The following is a 21,735-nucleotide window of genomic DNA, read 5'->3' as shown; positions in this document are numbered from 1 at the left end:
CTAATAACAAATAGACCATCTGCCTCCCACAATTCCTCCAGCTACTTGATAGTTTAATAGATGACTTTGTCTTCATAGTAGATGTAGCAAGCAGTGGAGATAACTTGACTTTTTTTCTGCAGTAGAGATAATTGACTGTGTTCTGTATATGAGTACCCAGTAAAACCTGCTCAACTGGTGAATCTCTGAACCGTGTTTTGTGTCCTCGTGTCTGTCTGTGACTTCCTTAACACACCACATCAAGAGCAAACTCAGACTCATATTTGCAGAAAGTGAGACAAAACAAATGTACAGAAGTTTTCGGTTTTCATGTCACACACAATATAACAATTCTGCTTTTATTGTTTTTCTTTTCCCCCAAAGATTTAATTGACCTTGCAGCTTTGGACTAGAGCACTTTCATTGTCTAGCAACAGCCACCCTACTCTGGCCTTTGGGTTGAACCATCATGGCACTACAACATCCATCTGTCCTGGCAGTGAGCAGTTCAGGTGATTGTGCATCAAATTGTGCTGAATTAGGGGACATTTTTCAACCTGGATTCCAATTCCCGAACATCTCCATATTGCTGTTCTCTTGGTCTTTTATTTGTGCTCTGTTCAGTTAAAACTGGGCTTGGAAATTTTTGTTGGATCATAAGAGAGGCTGAAAGTGAGCCCTGAAACCAGCACCTCCTGCTGTTCTGGGGACACTTTGTGGGGTTTATTTTATTTTCAGGTCGAGAAGGGCCAGAAGTCTGAGGGAAGTCTGCAATGGACAAGGCAATGTGGATAAATAGATGGCTGGGGGGGAAGTGAGGTGCTTTTGGGCATGCCAGTGTCAACAGGGAATGGTGCATACAAAGTGTGCCCAAGGAAGAGGTGGAGAAGGAGCAGGTCAGGTCCCTTTCCTATCACTTCTCTAGAAGTCTGTACTGTGGCACCTGCATTTTGCCATGTGCACCCAAGTGTTATAAATGTGTCCCTCAGGGATGTGTGGATTACTGAGACTGCTGAGAAGAGATTATGTGGGTAGATCAACCTTAGAAGGGACAGAAAGGAGCTTTTTGTGTGGACCTGAAGTGGACTCTGCAGATGGTTTCAAGAGGTTTGCTGTACTGAGAGCATACCTACTGGATTCTCATTGCAAATGGAATGATGATTTTGGAAGCCAAACCTGTGATCAGCCCCAGACTTGACATCAGTAGAGGCTTAGAACTGACCAAGGAAATACTTTGAATTTTGCCTACTTTAAAAAGTTTATCCTTCTAGTGTCCCCACTGGTGTACAGTGAAATGTAGTGTGGGGCAGATAGAATAATTCTGGAAGTCTAGCATTTTAAGCTTATTTGTCTTCCTGGGAACTTTTTAGTTTGGGGTGGGGGGCAGGTGAATGCATTTTTAGCAGTGGATTCTCAGCACTTTGAAAGTCTGACCTGTTTTATACAGTCCATGGAGATGTATTCAGGACCATTCCCTCCTGAAGCAAATGAGTGATGAAATGATGTGGCCCCTTTGAGGTCAGCAGAGCTGAAGGAGTCGATGAACCTACTGCAGAGGTACAGAATTGAAATCAAAATAAAGGACAGCAGAAGGATAATAATTGAATTTTATGGAGGCAGACAATAATTGGATACTAATCCTTCATTTTCAGTGCAAATGGCATATTCAGAATGGCCTTTTGTTGGACTTCTGCTTTGAGAGGAGTGGTGACAGGCTGGAAAGGGGCCAGAAGAGGTGAGGGAGGGCAGTTGGAGATTTCAGGAGCAGTAGCTCTTGGAAAATGGATGAAAAGACTGAAGAAATTTGATTTTAAGACAAGATCAGTTGAGGGAAGGCCATGAGAGCAATCCTTATGTATGTAAAAAAAACTTGCAGAGAGAAAAAGAGGAGTCTGTTCTCAGCATGAGTCGAGGAAAGGAGAAAATGCAGTGTGTCTAAATACAGCAGGGCGATTATTTAGGATGGACAAGAGGTTTATATCTTTGGAAAAGGGCAGGAAAACAAATGCCTGGAGTGGCAGTGGGGTGAGCTGAGCCTTCCTCAAACCAAATGATCTCCTGTGGCCTCTTCCCAAGCCTGTCTTTATAAGATTTTATGCTTGCTCCTTTGGAGAGAGCTTTTAGTTTATCCACAAGCAGTTGGATTTGTGGTGCAGTGTAAATAACTTCAGGACAGTGTTTTGGTTATCAGTGCTGATTTCCTCAGCTGTATATTAGAACTGAAGGGTCACTTGGAAGCTGTCAGTGTTTTCAGATAAAAACAAATGCATCTGAAACACAGTTCAGCTGGTGAGATGGAGATTATCAGAACTAAGCCATGTGATATGGCATTTGTGATAACACGTTGCTTACATAAGCATGTGGAGATGGTATTTTACCCTTTCTCCTTTTTTATTTTTTTCTTTTAATCTGCAGTTTTCATTTTAACCAATACACTCTACAGAGCTTTTAAATATTTTTGTAAAATATCCAAGCTGACATATCAGCTAGGAATCTTTGCATTTCTATTAGAATTGCATTGGGGAATTAACATATGCTGGTAAGAAAATGAGGCTGATAACAGGAAAGTTACATGGCATCATCTTGTGGCTGTCTTAGGTTTTCCTGTATATAAGGTTAGCTTCTTGAAATTCATGAAATAAATTAAAGTTTTTTTACATTATTTTCAAATTCTAAAAATTTTAGCATTTATTTGGGGATTTATCTAATTCAAAGTAATCCTCAATCTTTAAATAATATGTAGTTTTTCCAAGCAGTGCTAAGTTGTTGTGGTTTTGATTGGTTGGGTTTTTTTGTTAGTTTGTTTGGCTGGGATTTTTTTGTTGTTTTGTGGTTTTTGTTGGGTTTTGTGGTTTGGGTTTTTTTTTTTTTTGGTTAGCATGCCCTTTTTAGTTCCTCATTGTCCTTTGAGAACTGGGGTATTATTTAAAAGTTAAATCATACAGTTCCAATAAAGATGTCCAATGCCATCAGAATGACACATTCAGTGTAATTACTTTAGAGTTCACAGTGTAATCTAATCATTGGCAATTGAAAGGAATAAAATACTGACAGTTGAGCAGCACTGAGATTTTTTTTCACCTGCAGATTTCCTGTGTAAAAAGCAAGGTTTCAAGGTTTTGGGTTTTTTTGATCAATAGGTTTTCTGTATAGAAGAACCATCCCGTGCTATTCACATCCGCACAGAAATGGTCTCTTGCTGGAAGTAAACCTAATTGTCTCCGACAGTAAAAGGAACCACTTGGACTTGATTATGCAGCTGGTCACATTTTATTGAGACACTGACATATTCCCTGTGGTCTGGGAAGAAAAGAAGATTATATGGTTGTGAAGTTTTGCTGGGTCAGTGCTCTGCCAGTGAATGCAGGGTTATATGCAAACATTTCAAGGTGAGGGATTGTCTTTTCCCCGTCCTCTTCCCTCCTTCCGTGGCTCGACATCGCCCTCGGCGCTGTAACCTGCTGGAAAATGCAGGGCACAGCTGTTTGGAGCTGCTGCTTCTCCTGCATTAGGAGAAAATGGAGTAAAAATCTTCATTAAATAATTAGATGTATAAGCTTTGAATAAAATTATCTATTCCCTTTGCTGTACAGGAAACAGAGGCTAAGATATCCTTGTATGCCCAAAATAAAGGTTTAGGCTAAGTGTGCAGCTTATTTAAAATGACTTCGTTAGAATTGTACAAAGATACAGTTTGTGATGTTATGCATGCACACTGTCATCTGTACCATGGAGGAAAACCTGTCTCTTGTGACTAAAATTTAGCAACTGTGAAAGTTAATAAGAAAACTGTAGTTATGGGCATGTTACTGATTGTGAAAGAAAATTGCATAATTTTGAGAGACCATCTTGCAAACAAGAGTTCCTTTAATAATAATGAAAGAGGTTTCCTGTGTAGATATCTTCATTGTGTACATATTTTGAAAGAACTTTTTTCTACCTACAGCTCATCTGTTGAAAGCCATTTATTGTAGTAAATAGAATAAATGTGTGAGGAGTAGATCAGTCCAGTTTGTGGTAAGCATTTGAAGTTTTGTGTTAGGGAGGAGCACGGTCTCCTTGCTTTGCTGAAAAGAAAGTGTGTCATTCTTGTAACCAAAGGGAACAGAGGAAAATGGCAGTGACTTCTTTAGAGCTGATGTATACAATGTAAAAGTTATTTTCTCTCTCTTCTTTCTGTGGAATTTAGTCTTAGGATCTGACAAAACAGTTTATTTGAGGGACTTGGAGCTGTCATTCTCCGTGTTAAGGGTTCGGTGGTTAATTTACTATTCTTAAAGTGGATAGTGACAACCATCTGTAGGTTGTTTGGGGTTTTTTTATCTTGTTGGGGGTTTTTTGTTTGTTTCTTTCTTTCTTTGATAAGTGAAGCCACAAGTGTAAATAGCCAATCTGGTTTCTGTTCCTAGCTCTGTCTCTGCCTACCTGTTCCCCCTTGAGGGATTTGCTTATCTCATATTGGCCCTCTAATGTTCTGAAGTATTTGGAAGATTTGGATGCTGGCTAAATGTCACATAACTGACATCCAGATCCCTTAAAAAGCTTTGGAAGGCTCACCTATGGCCAATTCATGACTGTGCAATGCTTAGTGCAGGGGAACAAAGAATTGCTTGTTTCCCAATAAACTGTGGAGTCAGAGAGTGAGAGAATCATTTTTCAATGCCTTCCACCATTTGCCTTGAATGCAAGTTTGGCTTGCATCATGGCTTTGGAAAGTGGGGTTGGAACTGTCCCCATGAGTTTTATTTAAAAGGTATAAAAGGCATTTGACTGATGTGATGGGTAGGAGCAATAAACTTGGTAGTCCTGTAGTGAAAAAGCTTAAATGTACAAAATAGCTAAGCTTGGGAGCCAGCAGGGGCTGAGATCTGAGAGTGTTCTTCAATCCCATGGCAAAGAGCTTCTCAGGAAAATGAGAGGTTTGCCCTGGAGCAGTTCTGCATGAATTTACACTACGAGAGGAGAAGATACATATGGTCAGGTACCCCTGTGAAACTCTAATACCCAGGTGGACTTAAACACAGTGCAAAAATGCTATAAAGTTTTGTTTAAAAGTATTTCTCTGTTTTTTCTTAGTATGACTTTCTAAAGACAGAGCTTATGACCCTTTTATTGAAAATACCTGAAGGCCACAGTACACATAATGTTTTTTAAAAAATAAAAATTACAAAGTGCTTTTTTGCTAGAGAACTGCACAACTGAATCTAGAGCTGGCATTCTGTTTTCTGGCATTCCTTATTTTTTATGATTTCATGAATTGAATTTATTCTGTGTCTGTGAGAATAAAAGCTGCCATAAATCACAGTCCTTTTTGTTAAAAGCCTGAATTGTACTTCTTTATGTTAAAGCATGTTAAAATGTATATTGTAAAATATGTAAAATTTGTGGTGCAGCTCTGTAAATATTCCCTGGGATAGCAAAAGCTGTAAGTTGTTACCCAAGAAAAGCAGGGGTTAATTGTTATTATTATTATTGTTAGAAATATGCCCAGAATATCCAGAATGTATGAAGACTGATGGTAGATGTGACAGAGGACATTTTATAGATCAACTTTCTGCAGCAGGTGCTGGTGACCTTGCAATGTCACCTGAAGAACCTGAGGTGCTTCAGGATCCTGTGTGCAGCTCTTTGCACTGTGAGCATGTTTCTCTCACCTCCTGATAAATATTTATCCTCCCTTGGACCTGAATTTATTTATTTCTGTATTTTGAGAGCAGCAAATTTGTGGCCGTCAGTTCAGAGCATGGGAAATCCAACCGGGCAGGTTGGAGACCAGCCCAGTGGAGTGCCCTAATTAACAGGAACATGTAATTAAAATTGAAGCAGATGTGGCTTGGGCAGGTGGTATTTCCTGAGCATTTCCTGTGTATGCACACTGTGTGTGATGGACACAAATAACTCCTCTTTCTGCAAGTGTGGGAAATGCTGCTGGGTGCATCTACTGAGCAGTTGGTGTGAGTACCACAGCTCGGCTCTCAATGGACTGAAACAAGCTCTGAAATTCTCAACATATGAAAACATCTTTAAAACTCAGCCTGGACAAAGTTTGAAGTTTAAAAAAAATGTATTTGCATGAGAGGCTGTAAATATAATAACCCCATGTGATGCATTTCCTGCATTCTTTAGTGATTATCTGCTACTAGTTACTGTTGGGAGCATCGTGTTAGACAAGAGAACACTTTGATCTGATGCAGCTTTACAGAATATGAGCAGTCATTGCAACTCACAGGATCTGAGAGCAGCTACTCAGCTGAAAACTCGATCTGTAAAAATTCCAAAATGGCAGCTGTTGTTAGCTCTTACCTAAAATTACAGTAGTTGCTTTATGAACAATTTCTGTGAACTGGAAGAAAACATTGGAAATTTACAGTCAAAATATGGGAATAAGGCACTAAACATGTAACTCTGCAAAACTGGAATTTAGATTATTTTTTCTTAGTAGGCCAGGAAGTGTAGGCAGTTCCCCATGCTCAGTACAGGTGGTAAATCTGAAAAGAAAAAAAACTAACCAAACCAACCACACTTGAAGTTTTACGTATTTGTGGGGAATTTTTGTCCCTGTAGGTCTTTCAGATTGAATCTGTAGAATCCTTCTACAATTCCAATTTTTTTTTTTCCTGGGGTTTTATAGCAATTTAATAGGACTATGTGAGAAGTAATTGTGTTATACAGTTAAATTATTCCATCTCTTGGTTGTTAGAGTGACCTGTTGTAATTTTTCAGTATCTGTTGAGTGGTGTTTCAGTGTCCCAGCTGGCTTATTTGCAATACCTTGTTCTCTCCTTTGGCAAGCTGTGTCAAGAAGTGCTGTTGTAGCAAATGACTTTCCATTAAGGCACGGCAGGTCTGCGTTCCCCATGGTTACCAAATTGAAAATGAAATTTGTATATTTTGTGTGTATGTTCATTTATCTTTTATAATCGTCTGCTGAGGAATAGCCTTTTGATGCTGCAGAGGCTGCAGAACCCCTGGCATTATTACAGATGTATCTTCAACATATTTAAAATTATTCTTCTAGGTTTAGGACTTTGAATCTTCAACAGTGTGATCTTTTCATCACATCAAATTGGGAAATCTCTACCTTATTCAAGTGAAGTAGGGTGAACTTTCTGGGTTTTAAGTGCAATTTTACTTGGTTTTTTTTTTTTTTTGGTGGTTATTTTTGTTTTTGTTTTTGTTCTTTTTTTTCTGAGTTCAGGAACTGAGCCTTTTGAGATGGAGGAGAATGCTCAAGAACTGAGTTTATGTCCTGTTCTGATGTACATTAGTTCCATACTGATCTGTATTAGAAAGTAAAGATCAGGTATTTATGGAAATCTCTGTGACCGTCCTTTAAAGGCACATGAGTGTTCAGACTGGCATTTTTACATTAATTAGTGTTGATTCTGACTTTAGACCAAATCTTCAGTCTCTGGTGGCTCCACTTCACTGGATTATGTAAATTTACAGCAACAGAGATGTGCCCATAAACTTTGTGGTTATTCCCATTGAATGAACCTGAAAAAAATGCCTGAATAAAGTATGTTTTTAATGTGACCAAAGGGAGTCAAACATTTGGCTGAAGTTATCAGAGGCAGTGCTGTCAATGGAAATTGGCAATTGCACTGGTATTGGTTCCTTCTGAGCATGCAGCTGCTTGGGGAGCTGAGAACATCCTCACCCCGAGGGGCTGCTCCTCCCCACTGCTGAAATCCACTGCTGGGAGTCTCTGAGCCCTGCAAGTTGTAGGAAGTAAATAATTTGAGCATTTGTGAAGTGTTGATACTCTTCCTGGCTGAACTGTCAAACTTGACAATTTTATGAATTTGACTGGGTTTAGGGAATACTGGTTTTGCATATTTTACTTGTTATACAATTAGTATGTGAAAAAAACAATGAGTTCAGTTACCTCTGATTTTAAGTTCATGCAGTCAGCATCAAAGGCAAATGCAAGTCAGCTATTGCAATAAGTCTGGGAAGAAAAAATCTTTCTGGTGTTGTTCATAAAATTTATCAAAGTAGTCTAATATGTGCTGATTTATTGTAAAATAATGTGTGCTCATAATTTGCAATTTGATTTTAACATGCTTTAAAGACATTATGGAGTAAATAGTGAGTGGGATCATTTCTGTAACCTAATCAAGATATGTTGTCACAAAAGTTTCAAAGACATGTTGATTTAATTATGAAGTGGAAATTTACTTCTATTAGTAAGGGAGCAATTTGCTTACTGTATCTTCCTCTTTCAATGCTTAATTCCTTGTATTGTGACTGAATACTTCTGGTTACAATGTGCCATAACCCTGTTGGCCTGGAATAAGTTTCTTTAATTATTCATTCTATTAATGTTTCCATCACCTGAGGGAAATGCAGATATTCCATTAATGATTGTGTTAATCAAACAACTTTCTGTATTTCTGCACTGCCCAAGTTTATGTCATTACATTAGCAGGCACAGGAGATGAAATTGGAGACTTGTAATATACTGCAGATTGGATTAAGTCATCTGTGTGGTGTAGACTGTTTGAAGACTGTTTTTAGATAATTTAAAAACATTAAATCTGCAAGACAGTTACTGTTCCTGACAGGATCCCTGAAGTCCCAACATAAGGCCAGTGTTGTTGTAAAGATTTTGAACTTTGTGTGTGAACAGCCTCACTGCAGCAATGGAGCCTGGGATACAACATATTGCTTTGAAGAAATATATTTTGTAAAAAACAAATTTATACAAAAATATGTCTGTTTAAAAAAAGCCTTTTGCATGTTGGAATAATCATTACACCCATGTGATGTGATTATGTTCTTCTTTGCTTACATCACTGCTTGCCTGCATAAGTAGGGGAAACCTTCAGTTGCTCCTTCAGCAAGCCCATCCTCTGAAGTTATCATGGCAGTAGTTTCAGCATCTGGAATCCTTTGGCACATGCTGGGGAGGAGGGTGGTCCTTTGGTGCCTTTGTCCTGTGGCCCCTGTGCCAGCCAGTATTGAAAGGGATGCAAGCCCAGACCAGCCTGAGTTCTCATTGACCCATTAGTGGGTACTGCCAAAATACTTCCCATGTTTGCCTCTTATGCTGGCCAAGCTGGTGGCTCAGGTAATCCTTCAGTGCAGGTAGGAAATGTGAAGAACCTGCTGACAGCGAGCGCATCATTTGGGGGAACAGTTCCATTCTGCCTAATAAATTTGCTTTTCTTGATGAATTTATGCCAAACATGTAATTATAACTAATTTTCGGCATCATGCCCTCCCTGACATCCTTGAGATGTTACTTCAGATTGGCTTCTTCATGTTTAAAGACTGGTTAAAATTATGCTCTTTTAGAAACTTGATAAGCAAATGATGTGTGAATTTTGAAACAGTTACTGTGATAATTATAATTTCTGTAGGATTCTTCATTTAATTTGGGTGTGTTTCCTATACATACTTTTTTCCCCCTTACTTTTATTTTCCAAAAAGCACTTGCCTTTGTCTTGTACTTGGTAAGAAAATACTTGCAAAGAGAAATGAAAGTTGAAAGTTGTATGTTTTTTTGGCATGTTTGATGATAGGTTTTTAATAAAGTCATGCAGTAAGGTACAAGAGTCCTCATGGGAAATAAATTAAGCCTGTGTTTACTTGTGTGGGGTTTTTTTGGTTTTTTTTTTTAGAGAGTTGTTAGAGTTCCCCAGAGGTGATGATGCAGACCTTGCAGTGAAAATCCTGGGTCGGTGGCGTTCCCAAGGCCTGGAAGATGTCCGGCTGGTGAATTACTCCGTTCTGCTTGACCTGCCAGGCCCTTCTTCAAACACAGTAACTCTGCAAAACACTGGGGAATGCTTTTATCCAAGTGGACAACGGTGCAGCACAGGCTCCAGAACACTTCACAGCCAAGACCTCCTGTACTCATACGCAGCTTATTCTGCCAAAGGAACTCTTGAGGTAACGTGGCCATTTGTCTCTGTCGCTTGTGGTGAAATAGAGTTAGGAAACAACAGCTTTTACTGAGCCTAACTGGAAAATTACACATAGAATCACAGAATTATTTAGGTAGGAAAAGACCTCTAAGACCATCAAATCCAACTGAAAATGTGCTGATATGCCCAGCCTTAAAATAAGCATATTTATGTGAATTATGATGTGGCCAATCATACTTAATTAACCTTACAACCTTATATATATGAATACTTCATAGGAGATAGATATAGATAGACACTCACATATATCTATGTGAATCTAATTACATAATGTCTACAATTTCTTAAGTATCTGTTTTTATGAATTGGCACATTTTGCTTTTGTGTAAAAATATGGAAGCTGTGCCTAGAGTTTCACTTTATCCTTGCTGATGTATGAGTGCTACTGGTTTAAGGAATGCTTGTAGGAAGGATGAGGTTGTTGGGAGTGCTGGGGTAATACCTGGAGCCTCTGAATTATGGTTGTGGATCTCCCATAGTTTCTTCTGTGACAATTCAGTTGACACATCTGCTCTGTTTCCTCTTGAAAACACCGATTCGCAGTTTTATCTTACTGCAGTTACTCTAGGAAGTTTTGTCAGCAAAAAGATTCTACCTATTTGGATTTGTTACTTGCCAAGTGAAATAACATCTTGGATTATCTTGTTTTTTTTCCTGTGTACTGTGTTCACTGTCTGTTTTCCTTGAGCTTCTTGCTAAATTTTTTGAGAGTGCCCAAAGGGGCCATCATTTCTGTTTACCTTCATGGCTGAGATAGTGTAAATCTTAATATTTCTGAAATACTGAAATGGCAATTTCATTGCTAATTGAATTATTGTCATCCTCCTTCTTTCAAAAATACTGCATTATTCCACTGATGCTGGGGGGCTTCTGTCTTGGTTTCAGTCTTATTTGTTTGTTCATGGCTTAGAACACTTGCAGACTATAAAGGAACAGATTGTGAACATCTTAATATTTAAACATGCCTACTCTCCATGCAGAGTCTTGTCAGCCTCGTTCTGGGGCTCTGTCCACTTCAAATTTGTTGCTGAGAAGCAAAGTGAAGTAGGCAAGAAGAGGTCCTAACTTGCATGGTACATGCTTTAACTTTTCCATGTACTAATGAATGTGGTTGCCTTCTCATATCACTTAAAAACTCCATATTTAATATTATTTTCTCATTGTAACCTGGTAAGAGTAACTGTAATCAGAGAGAGGAATGGTTGTGACCTTTGAGTTTTTATTTCATGAATGTCAATGCGGTGCTAACAAATTCATCAGGTTGAAGGAAATCCAATGTTCCGGGAAAAACCACTGCTGTTATTCCCAGCAGCACATGTTCCACTCTCCATTATGTTCCAGGGCAGCTTTCTCTTACGAGTTCAGCAGAAATGAGGACCCCACACACCATCCTCATCACAAGGACTGAACCTTGGCTTTGGCAAAACTCCAGCCTTGCACTGGAGCCAAAGAATGACTCTCTGCATGGTTTTACAGGCAGTTCTTTGAGATACCTCAGCACCCTTACGAAACTTGAGATGTGTTCTTTCTGTTCTTCAGAAAGTCTGCTTGAAATGTCCTGAGATCTAGAGTTTTTGCCTAAAAGGGAAATTTTCCTATTTATTTAAGCTACAGGTGAGTTGGTACTGATCTAACCTTCCTGACTTTCAATCCTACACACTAATCTCTACTACTTAAACTAATGGAAGTAGAAAAAAACTTTAAATGAGAAGTAGCAGGTGGTGGCTGTTGCTGGGCTCAGCCATCAGAAAGTGACTTGATTGCTTGCAGTGGAACTACAAGTCGCGTATTTTGGATATCCTGCAGTGGTTTGTGATTGCAAAATCATGAGGGTTTTCCTGTGAACAGGTATTTTTCTAAGAGCTACTCACAACCTGAATAATTTTCTTTCAAATGTGGCACATCCTTAGCAGAAAATTCGTATTATGTGTCACTTAATCAGGCTGAATTGCTAATACGGCCTCGATGCTGCTGCTTCATTGTATCTCATTTGTCTGTTTGGTTTGCTAGAAGTTGAAGCAAATAAAACCATTAAGCTATTGCAGGCTGGCTACCAGCAGAGCTACAGCTCCACTTTGATGTTGACAAGGTTATTTGTAGAACAGCAAGACTCATTTTCTTTGACCACCTGTCATGTCCATTCATCATACGGCCATTGTATATGAGCCATCCAATTTGTGCTTTCTGGTAACAGTCTAAACAGCATTTGTGAGTAAAAATGTGAGCATTTGTGATCTGAAATCTACTTCAAAAACCTACTTAGTGCCATTGTGATGGATGGTGCACTTTACTACTTCTCTATATTTCATCGGGCTGTGAAAAGGTGACAGTGTTTACCCATCATGGTGACAGGCAGGGCAGCTTACAGTTCTGGAGAGGGCTGTCGAGTCAGTTTTGAAATAGATATTGCAGCAGTTATGTAAATAATATATTGTAGGCTAGGTCAGCCTAAGGAAAGAATGACATACCTGAAATATATTTTTATTAAAACTTAAATATCAGCCACCTTTTATAGAGCTTAAACCTTTTGTCTGCTTGATAAAAACAGGAAAGCTGCTCTGGCCAGCAGAGTGCACATATAAATGGAAATTACATTGCTTCAAATTTATGCATTAAAGCAAAATGCATTGTCAGACGGTATCCAGCCAGTCTCCAAGTGAGGGTGGTGTGGTGAATCCAAATGTGCTGCTCTTACCTCCTGGAGCTTTGGGATCCAGGAGCTGTAGGAGTAGGCTCTGTCCCTAGGGAGTGGAGGGGGCTGGGATGGGGAACATCAGCAGGAGCTGATGAGAGAGGGCTGTGAACCCCAAAAACTCGTGTCCCCCTTCAGTTCCACTCTGGTAAATGGTGTCAGTGTGACAGGGGTGTGGTGATCCCTGAGTGCACCAAAGGAGAAGCAGGGGTGTATTTGGGCTTGCAGGAGCCTGGGTGGCACCTGGGGCACTGGACAGTTGGTTTCAATCAGTTCTGCTGTGTGCAGCAGCTTCTGGAACACATGTGGACACACAACGTTTGTCTGCTCCCTCCACTGTTTCTTTAGCAACTGGAAATAGTCCTAGCAGATGTAATGGTTGCTGTGTTGGAATAACATTCAAGGACAGCCTAATTAAAGCAAAATGTAAATGGTATTTGCTTTGTATTCATGCATTTTCTGAAATTATGTTGGTGTGGCCTGAAGTTTTCCTCACTTTTCTTTCACCTTCGATTTATTCACTCTTTATGGAAGTGTTAAGGAACTTTTGGCAGTCCTACGTCTCCTTTCATACTTTGAACTGAGGTACTTGGTGTCCTCTGTTATATGGCATTGTCTCATGATTCACTACTCTGCCTCTTGTGGGATAATGCACCAAATCCCTGTTGGTTCCTTTGCTGCCCCTCTCTTCTGGTTTGAGGTTTGTTTCCACCCTCATGAATGCTCTCAGCAAGCCCAGCAAAACATCCTGTTTCTTTCCTGGACCTTTCATATACTGAAAGAACTGTTTTGGTTCAGGAGCCTGGAGAGGAGGATGCAAGAGTAGAAGTACTGGCATGTTCTTGAAATGGAGATGCACATGCAGGCAGGGATTATTTGAGGGGTTATGGACAGAAATGAATTGTGCTCATCTCCGAGGCAGTTCTCCCAACACATGACTATGTCTGTTTTGTATTTTGGCCACTCCTCTGTCCCTGTTCCCTGACTGCTTTGATTCCTCTGCCGTGTCACCTCATTTCCCTGCCATCATCCACATTCCCAATTCCTACTGATTTCTCTGTTGCAGCAACTGCTGATCTGAGGCATTTATACTCCCAATCAGCCAGGGGTATCTTTGATAAGTTTTGGAGGGGCTGCAGGGAGCAGACAAGTGGGAATGCTGCCTGCCTGCCTCTACCCACACCATGCAGAAGAGATTCTCTGCATCTGCTGGTCACGTCTCAGTCTGCTCCGGTTCGTTTGTTTTGGTGACATTTTCTCAGCTAAATGAGAACCCACCGCAGAGATTAATGCAACCTGAAGCAATCTGGGATGTACAAGCCCATCTGTTAAGCTCACTCAGTCATCTTCCCATCATTCTTCAATCTTGGCAAGGGGGGAATAAGGGAAGCAGGACTCGGATTTTGCTGTCAGATCCTCTTTCACAAGAAGGAGAGTTTGCCCACTTCTTATCCAGTATCCCATTTTCTTATGGCTGTCCTTAGATGTCTCCTTTCCCCATACATCCCCTTTTTTGCCAGGTTCTTTGCAGGAAGATGGGAGTCTTCCTCTCCTCTACTGCCTGTTCCTCTAACCTTTCCCACTCCTGCCAGGAGTGTGTCCTGCAGTCCCCACTTGTGTGTCCTCCCCTCTCCGCTCAGGTTTACAGCCCTGTTTGCTGCCGCTACTGGCAGCTCTCTTTATTCCCAGCTCTTCACCAAGAGGTCTGGAGTTCCTCTGGAGGGGACAGTGCATCAGGAAGTCCTTGACCCCAAAGCTTGCTTTCATTTGATTCGGTTTCATTGTGCTGGAAATGTGATTAGTGCACCCTTATTATCTTTTCTCTTCCCTCCAGCTAATCAGTAGTAATTTCCTTAACAATATTTCAGAATTAAGATTGGTGTCAGCGGGTTGGTTTTAGAAAATTTTAAAATCTTCCCAGGTTATTTTTATCCCCAGGCAGAATTTCTAAATGAGCCTTCTGCAGCGTGCTCACTAGCACATCTTGAGTTCCAAAGGCAGAGAGTGCGTTTAATTTAGATTAAATAATCGCAGCATCTCTTCCTAAGTCTTTCAGTCATTTTTGATGGCACATTGGTGCAAAATACCAAGCTAGAGGGAATCTTGATACATGTGTGCATTTAATTCTTTTAGGCATGCCAAATTTAGTTCATTATTATCTTTATTAACATTTTTAAAGATTTCTTCTCTGAAGAGACATGCACTAGCTAAAATGAATCCCTAGCAACCGAAATCAGTTTTGCAGATGGTTAGGGCTATAGGTTGAATAACACATACACACAAATGAGAAGAATCATGTGGGTTTTTTTGGTAACATTTAGAAGTTTTAGTGCAGCTTTATTTATCTTTTATTTATAGAAGAGTTTCTCCGAAACCTGTTCCACAAATAATCATAATTTAGACCACTGCTCTGCATACCAAGTAGGCGCAGCAATTTTCCAAGACAATCTCACTAAGAATATGGATTTTAGAATAGACTTGACCTTTAAGCAGAAAACAACATTCAACATTAACTACAGCATAGCTGCCACTCCATTATAATTACATATAGGAAGCTGTGAAATGCAATGTGAAGGTTATATAATTTAAAATTGCAGGCGAGGGCTCCAAAAGCCATCATTGAAGAGATGTCCTGCAGAACATCCTGTCAGTTTTCTGGCATATATCACATAACCATTAATAAATAAAGTTGTACAGTTCCCTAAAAATAATAGTAGTTCATCGTGCTCAAAGCCCATATTAATATTACTGGGAGATTTTTGTGTCATTGAAGGCAGCATTTCAAAGATGCAAATGCTGCTGCTGCAGAGCCTTTTGCTGTTTTGTAATTGCAAGTCAATGCTGTCCTGATGTTTTACTAATAAAATGTTAGTAATGGCATTTTTGTAATCATACCATTAATAATAAGTGTGATTTTTTTAAATGATAAAAAAGCAAAAGGTGAGGCATCTTGGTATCTCGAGACATAACAGATCACTGAGCACTTCCATGCCACTGCACAGAATCAGCTGAAGGCATTTCTTAGTAAAGCCTCTGTACAATATTAGAGAGGGAGCAATGTTGAACCATAATAATTATTTCTATTCCAACTACATGGTAAAAACTAACGGGTGCAAACCCTGAGGCCTTAGGAAGAGTACTTGGTGCCTGTTTTAGGTTTTAGTGCAAGCAGAATTCCTATTGAAATAAATGAGACTTACATCATTTCTAAGCAGAGTTAATTTTGTCTGTTAGCAATGTGAGAGAACAGCAGTGAAATTAGTGCCATTGCATGGGTCTCCAAGGAATATTTTTCCCTTAAAACTTTGGGGTATAATCAGACCCACTGAGTTGCCATCACCTGCAGTTCAGTGGATACCTGGGTTGGTGCCCACCCAGTCAGGCTTTTGCCACCCCCAGTCTTTATTCAGGGTGTTTGGTTCAAACCTCAATACAAATGTACTCAGGTCAAGTGGAAACCTTTCTGCCAAATCCCAAGTCATGTTTTTCTTAGGTAGTGCCATATTCTCTCTCTCTGTAACTTCTTCTTCACCTTCTTAGTAAATGTGAACCTACCAATAACATACCTGTGCTTTCTTCTCTGTTTAAGATTGTAAAGGCAAATTCTACTCAGAGGAGGAATTTTCAAGTAAAAAGCTTCTTGTGCTGTGAGCTCTTGGGATTGGGTTTTAGGGATCTTTTTCCTTTATATTTCTCCAGTATTCTGGACTTTAAAACTGCCTCAAAAGAATCCTGCTTACGCTGAAAAAAGCAAAAATTTCCTTCAACAGAGGGACTATTAAGTAAATATCAGCTTTTAAAAAATTGCTATTATGAGAGAAACATCATAAGAAACAACTACAGCTGATAGAAGAACAAGAACAAAATATTTTTGTATTTATATAACACTCAATCCTTGCCCCTAAAACTACTTACATAACTTTATTGTTTAAAAAAATGTAGTTTCATGCATGAACAATAAAGAACTGCTAAAAATGCTGCTCAGTTCTCTGGTAGTTATGAGTGACTGTAAAATACAATATTGATTAAACTATTGCTGCTTCTCATTTTTTTAAGTTAGTTTTTCAGGAAGAGAAGCAAGTCCTAAAATCTCTTCAGGAGCATTAGCAATAGAAAAGCATCTGTAGTTGAAGGCAGATTCCATTTTAGTGAGCATAAACATTGTGTGTCTGGGAGCATAGGCACAGGGCTCTGACCCTGGCAGTCTCTGGCATTAGGCAGCCTTGAGGATATGGGTCACAATTGCTGTAATCAAATAGTTTTTTTAAAAGGCAAAAATCACTCTTCCTCCATGCTTCACGATTATTTTTTAAATTGGGGAAAAAAAAATTCTAAATATGGCGGTGCCTTGTGAATTAGACCTGGCAGCTGAAAATAATCAGCAGCAGTTATTTTAATTTTCGATGCAGTGTGATAAATTTTACCAGTTGAAGCCTCAGCAGTGTTTTATCTTAGGAGTTCTACCTACCTACCAGTACAACTACCACAGTCAGCATTGGACAATATTTTGTCAAAATCTGAAAACTTACTTTCTTCTAATGTAGTAATATGAGTTCATTGGATGCTTTTCTGTGGGAGCCTCTGTCTCATTGTTAAAATATTTTTTAATATTTTGAAATGACAGTAGCACTGAAAATCCAAAACAAGTGTGAAGATTTCGTATCTCTGTGTTAGGATGTGGTGATATAAAGTCTAAATATCTTCTAAGATAAGCACATGAAAGAGTGAAAATAAGTTCTTATATTAAAAAAAAAAAACCCTAAGGATCCTTGAGAGCTTTTAAGTGTAACCTAAACTAAGGATAAAGCTGTCATGATAAGAATAATTTGGTGAGAACTGCAGCGTGTCTGACTCCTTTGTTAAAAAACTTTGGTATTAAAGAGCAAAGGATGTACCTCTCTGGAGAGTGCTTTGAGGAATGCTCTAAATCTGGACACAGCCTTGGTAGTAGGAAGGACCGAAAAAAGAAGAAGACCACTCTCAGAGAAAATCCTTTGAAGCAAATAACTTTTGAAACCTTTCAGAGCAGGATGAAAAAAAAAAAAAAGTGCTGCTGTGATGCCGCTGGTTGAAATATATATATAAGAACTGAATTCTTAAAAATGTGAAGAAGAATAAAAAGCTAAAAAAAAAAAAAAAAAACCCAGGCAGCAGCCATTGGCAAGTGTGGGTTTGGTATCCAGGTGCTGTTGGCAGAAGTGCATTGACTGTGTATGGAAACTGTCAAAATGCCAGAGCCTCTTCACTGGCTGGACTAAAATGTCCTGAGAAAAAGCTTTTGTTCAGAAATTCCCTTTTAAATCTGTTTGGAAATACAGCATTTAAGCCTCCACCTACCAACTGCAATCCCAGGAGAGAAGTATCTCTTTTAAAATAAATAAATAAAAAATACTGCAAAGTAAATAAAGCTGCAAATACATTGGTCTTCTCTCTTAGACATCCTTAGGTTTTTATTCTGTCTGATGTGCTGTCTCTCCCACTAAATATCAATAAATCTCATGTCTAACCTCATGAAATGAATATTAGTTACAGTGTTTATCTCATTAATTTAGAGGGCCTTAATGTGAATTAATTCTGAGCTCTATCAGTTTTATTCTCACAATTATTTCTGGTGTTCCTGAGCTCTGCAGTTCAAAGGGAAGGTGCCTCATCAATCACCAGGTTGTGACTGGCCCAAGAGCAGGTGTGCGTGAGAAAGAAGGTGCTTCGAGGAATTTATCTTCCTTCCACTGAATTATGTTACCATATAGAGTTAGTCCTGTCTGCTGCAAGATTCACTGCCTCACTCTGGTGCCTTGAAGGGGCAGAAGGGTGAATAAGGATGGAAGAGGTCTGGCAGTGGCTACAACTGAGGGAGAGCAAAGCTGCTAAATATGCAAGAAAGCTCCTGCTGCCTTCTCATCCAAGAGGGATGTATCTCCTGCTGCAGGTCAGTGCCAGGCACAATCATCACCTGGGGGATATTTTAGAGAATGAATTAGTAGGAAAATTCTAGAAATTTTGCATTGCTGGAAAAAAGAATTAATGCATCAGTTTCCTAACAAAACATTTTATTCAAGAAAATTTTATTGTGTTTTTGTCCATGTTGCCCTTTTTACAGCTAAATCTCGTATGTCTTGAGGCTAAAGAAGGACATTATAATCATGTAAAGTCACAAACTGAAATCTAGGATGAGAAATTGTATCAGTTGTGGACAGTGTTAGGCTCAGGATTTTGAGGATAACACCGACTCTTTGAATTGAGATCATTCCCTGATCTCACTGCTGCTGTAGGTTTGCTCTGACTGAAGTAAACTTCCACCACTCTTCCATTTTCTCTGCAGACTCTATAGATAAATTGTTGACAATGTTTGTGGAGTAGGTACCAAAAATGTAGAGGCAATTGAAGAAATATGGAGGAAACCCCCTCAGCAGAAGTTAAAAGTCGTGCACATTGCTAATGGTGACTGTTGTGTGTTCTTTGTCTTGTGTACTGAATTGAGTCTCTTGTGTTTATTAAACTCAAGGAAGGTGACTGCAGAAAGATGGATCATTAGGGAAATCTGTGCTGGAATCAGAGTTATGAGAGCACACACTGAGCTCCCTGTTTCTAGTTTCTTTTTGTTGATTGTTCAGGATCCAGGGCAGGAAGGATCAGAAGAGGTGAAGAGAGGGAATTGAGCACAGATTTCTGTGGTAACTGATAGTTCTCTAACAATGTCCCTGACTGCTTTTATTGGGAATTGAACCATCAAATGGTTTTGCTACAGTAATACTGAGTGCTTCTGTACTGCTGTGAGAGAGGCTGACCTGGATTCCAGGCTGTGTGGAAGATGAGGGAAGCTCTGCCCAGCTCCTGAGCTCTGTATGGGCTGCACTGATGGCAAAGCTTTTGCTTTAAGCAATAAAATTGATTCTATGATGTCAGGCCACGTTGCTCTTTCCTTCCATCAAGCTGTCCAGATTCCAGAGTCTCTTCAGACTTTCCCATATGTTTTAGATGATGTAAAAAAATTTCCAGCCATTCTTTTGAGGTGCCAGTGCGCAAGGGGGGTTTACTGGGAGCCCCTCTAAAAAGAATTGGGTTCTGTCCTTTGCATGGGATTTCCTCTTTTTTCTCTAGGTTTTTCCATTCCCGCTGTGAGAGCACATGAACCAAGTTCACAAAACTCTATGGGGTTTCTGCCCATGCTTAGTAGATGAATGCTCAAAATATCTGTGTGAAATTTGGCATAATTCAGGAGAACTTTCACCCTAATCATTGGAAACACATGGGGTAAAGGTAAATTATTGATTTTGCTATAGGCAAAATTTTCAAAATGAAGGTAAACTTTCTGAAAGAAAAGCCAAATGGAGCTGCCATGTGAAACCTTTACATTGTTAGCAATGTAGGATGCACATCAACTCCAAAATCTTGAGTGCACTTATAAAAGCAAAATTTGAAAGCCTGAAACAGAAAATAATTTTTTCTTCCCTGTACAATTTTATTATCTGTGAGATGTGAATGACACACTGCATGTTTCTTGTGAAATAAGTCTGCTTCTAAAATGTTAGGTGGTTGAAAACCAGAAAAATATTCTTGTTTAATCACAGAGGTGAGCTGTTCTCAGGAACAGCTATATTTCCATATCTAGATGCTTGTCCTGGTCAATCATTTGGGCCACTTGAATCTCAGGCACATTCCCTGTTTTTATTGGAGTCCTTTTCTTGTCATCTGAGTATATTTTTAGAACTTATTTTTCCCCAGTCCTTTTTCTACAGATGTAATTTAGAGACCTATAAATCTGTGCAATGACTCAAAACAACAGAATTCACAGGAGATGGAAAAGATGTCATTTTCCTTTTCACAACTGCATATTTGCTTCTGAAAATTGTTTGCTCAAATGCTGCTTTAACACCCAGATTTGTGTTTGCATCATTACATGGTTGGCCATCTCCCTGATTATGCTGAAGTGGATGATGTTTGGCCAAGGAAGGGCTGTAAGTAGTTTGTGAAAAATCATTTATTGTAATCTAGAAAATGAGAGTTTTCCCCAACATTTTTGTAAGTTCAAGTGTTCTCTTGATGAAGTGGATGACCTCCTCTTGTACATATGAATGAATATTTTCCTATTTGAGGTGGATGTCTGTTTTACTGTTATATATGTCTGGAATGTCCCTTTGGTCACTTTGGGTCCCCTGTCCTGGCTGTGTCACCTCCCAGGCACTCCCAGCTTACTTGGAGTAGGGAGAGCAGAAAAGACCTTGGATTTGTGCAAGCCCTACTCAGTAATAACAAAAATCTCCATTATTACCCCTGTGTTCAGCACAAACCCAAAGAACAGCCCCATAACAGCACTGTGAAGAAAATTAACTCTACCCCAGCCAAAACCAGCACAGTTCTGAACCATGAATTCCAGCTTGGAAGACTGAAAAGGGTAGGTTGTTTTCTGGGCGTTTTGTTTTGATGCAGCCAAACTGACTCAGTTGGACAAAGCTGAAACACCTGTCTCTAAGGAATTAAAGTATAAAATGCATTCCAAGTTATAAAATGAAATATATTGATTTTACTTAGATTCCAAAACACATTCCAGTGTTAGAGTCCAGTTGTACAAATTTTGTCTGTGGTGGTGTTTGCATTCACAGGGTGTTCTTACCAGCTGGTATTTCAGACAGGAGATGATTTTACTTCTCTGGGTGTGTGGGTACAGCTCCTATCGCTCACCTGAGCCTCTGGGCAGGTGGAGGGGGCTCCCCCAGCTCAGTCTGGTCTCTCTTCTGCCCAGCTGAGCTGGCTCCATCCCTGCCACAGCTATCCTGCAGAGCCTGGGTGTGGATAAAGTGCTTTTAGAGACTTCTGTGAGCTCCAAGCTTCTTCTCTAAAGGCTTAATGCCTGTAGCTACTCTAGGAGGGAATGCCTGGTTCTAATTCAGTGTGCTATAAATGACTGAGGGTGGACATTCTGCAGCCTCTGGATGTCTTGTGTTCATTCCCTGTGTTTCACAGAAGCCGAGGAAATTTCCATCAAGCCTTGAGAATTGGTTGAGTTCAGACACAATGGGACTGGATTCTGACATAAACCCCTTTCACTGAAAATTTTAAGGCCAAGTTTAAATCACACCATTATAATTTCCTGTGTACATATGTAGCTTATGACTTATTTTTTAAGATTAC

At 39.5% G+C, this 21,735-nt stretch overlaps 1 protein-coding gene across 13 annotated transcripts in view; it reads left to right on the top strand.

The window, feature by feature from the left end:
- The window catches only part of NAALADL2 (N-acetylated alpha-linked acidic dipeptidase like 2), a 409,871-nt gene that overhangs the window by 215,284 nt on the left and 172,852 nt on the right, over window positions 1-21,735 (top strand). For all 13 annotated transcript variants that reach the window (XR_005257965.1, XM_038145641.1, XM_038145644.1 and 10 more), the window contains one exon: window positions 9,606-9,876. Coding sequence is in view for 12 of the 13 variants with exons in the window: in XM_038145641.1 (XP_038001569.1) it covers window positions 9,606-9,876 (271 nt within the window). In the remaining variant the exon portion in view is untranslated. The remainder of the gene's footprint in view (window positions 1-9,605; window positions 9,877-21,735) is intronic.

Source organism: Motacilla alba, chromosome 9, assembly GCF_015832195.1.
Source record: "Motacilla alba alba isolate MOTALB_02 chromosome 9, Motacilla_alba_V1.0_pri, whole genome shotgun sequence".
Classification (NCBI taxonomy): domain Eukaryota; kingdom Metazoa; phylum Chordata; class Aves; order Passeriformes; family Motacillidae; genus Motacilla; species Motacilla alba.
This window is presented reverse-complemented; position numbering and strand designations above follow the sequence as displayed.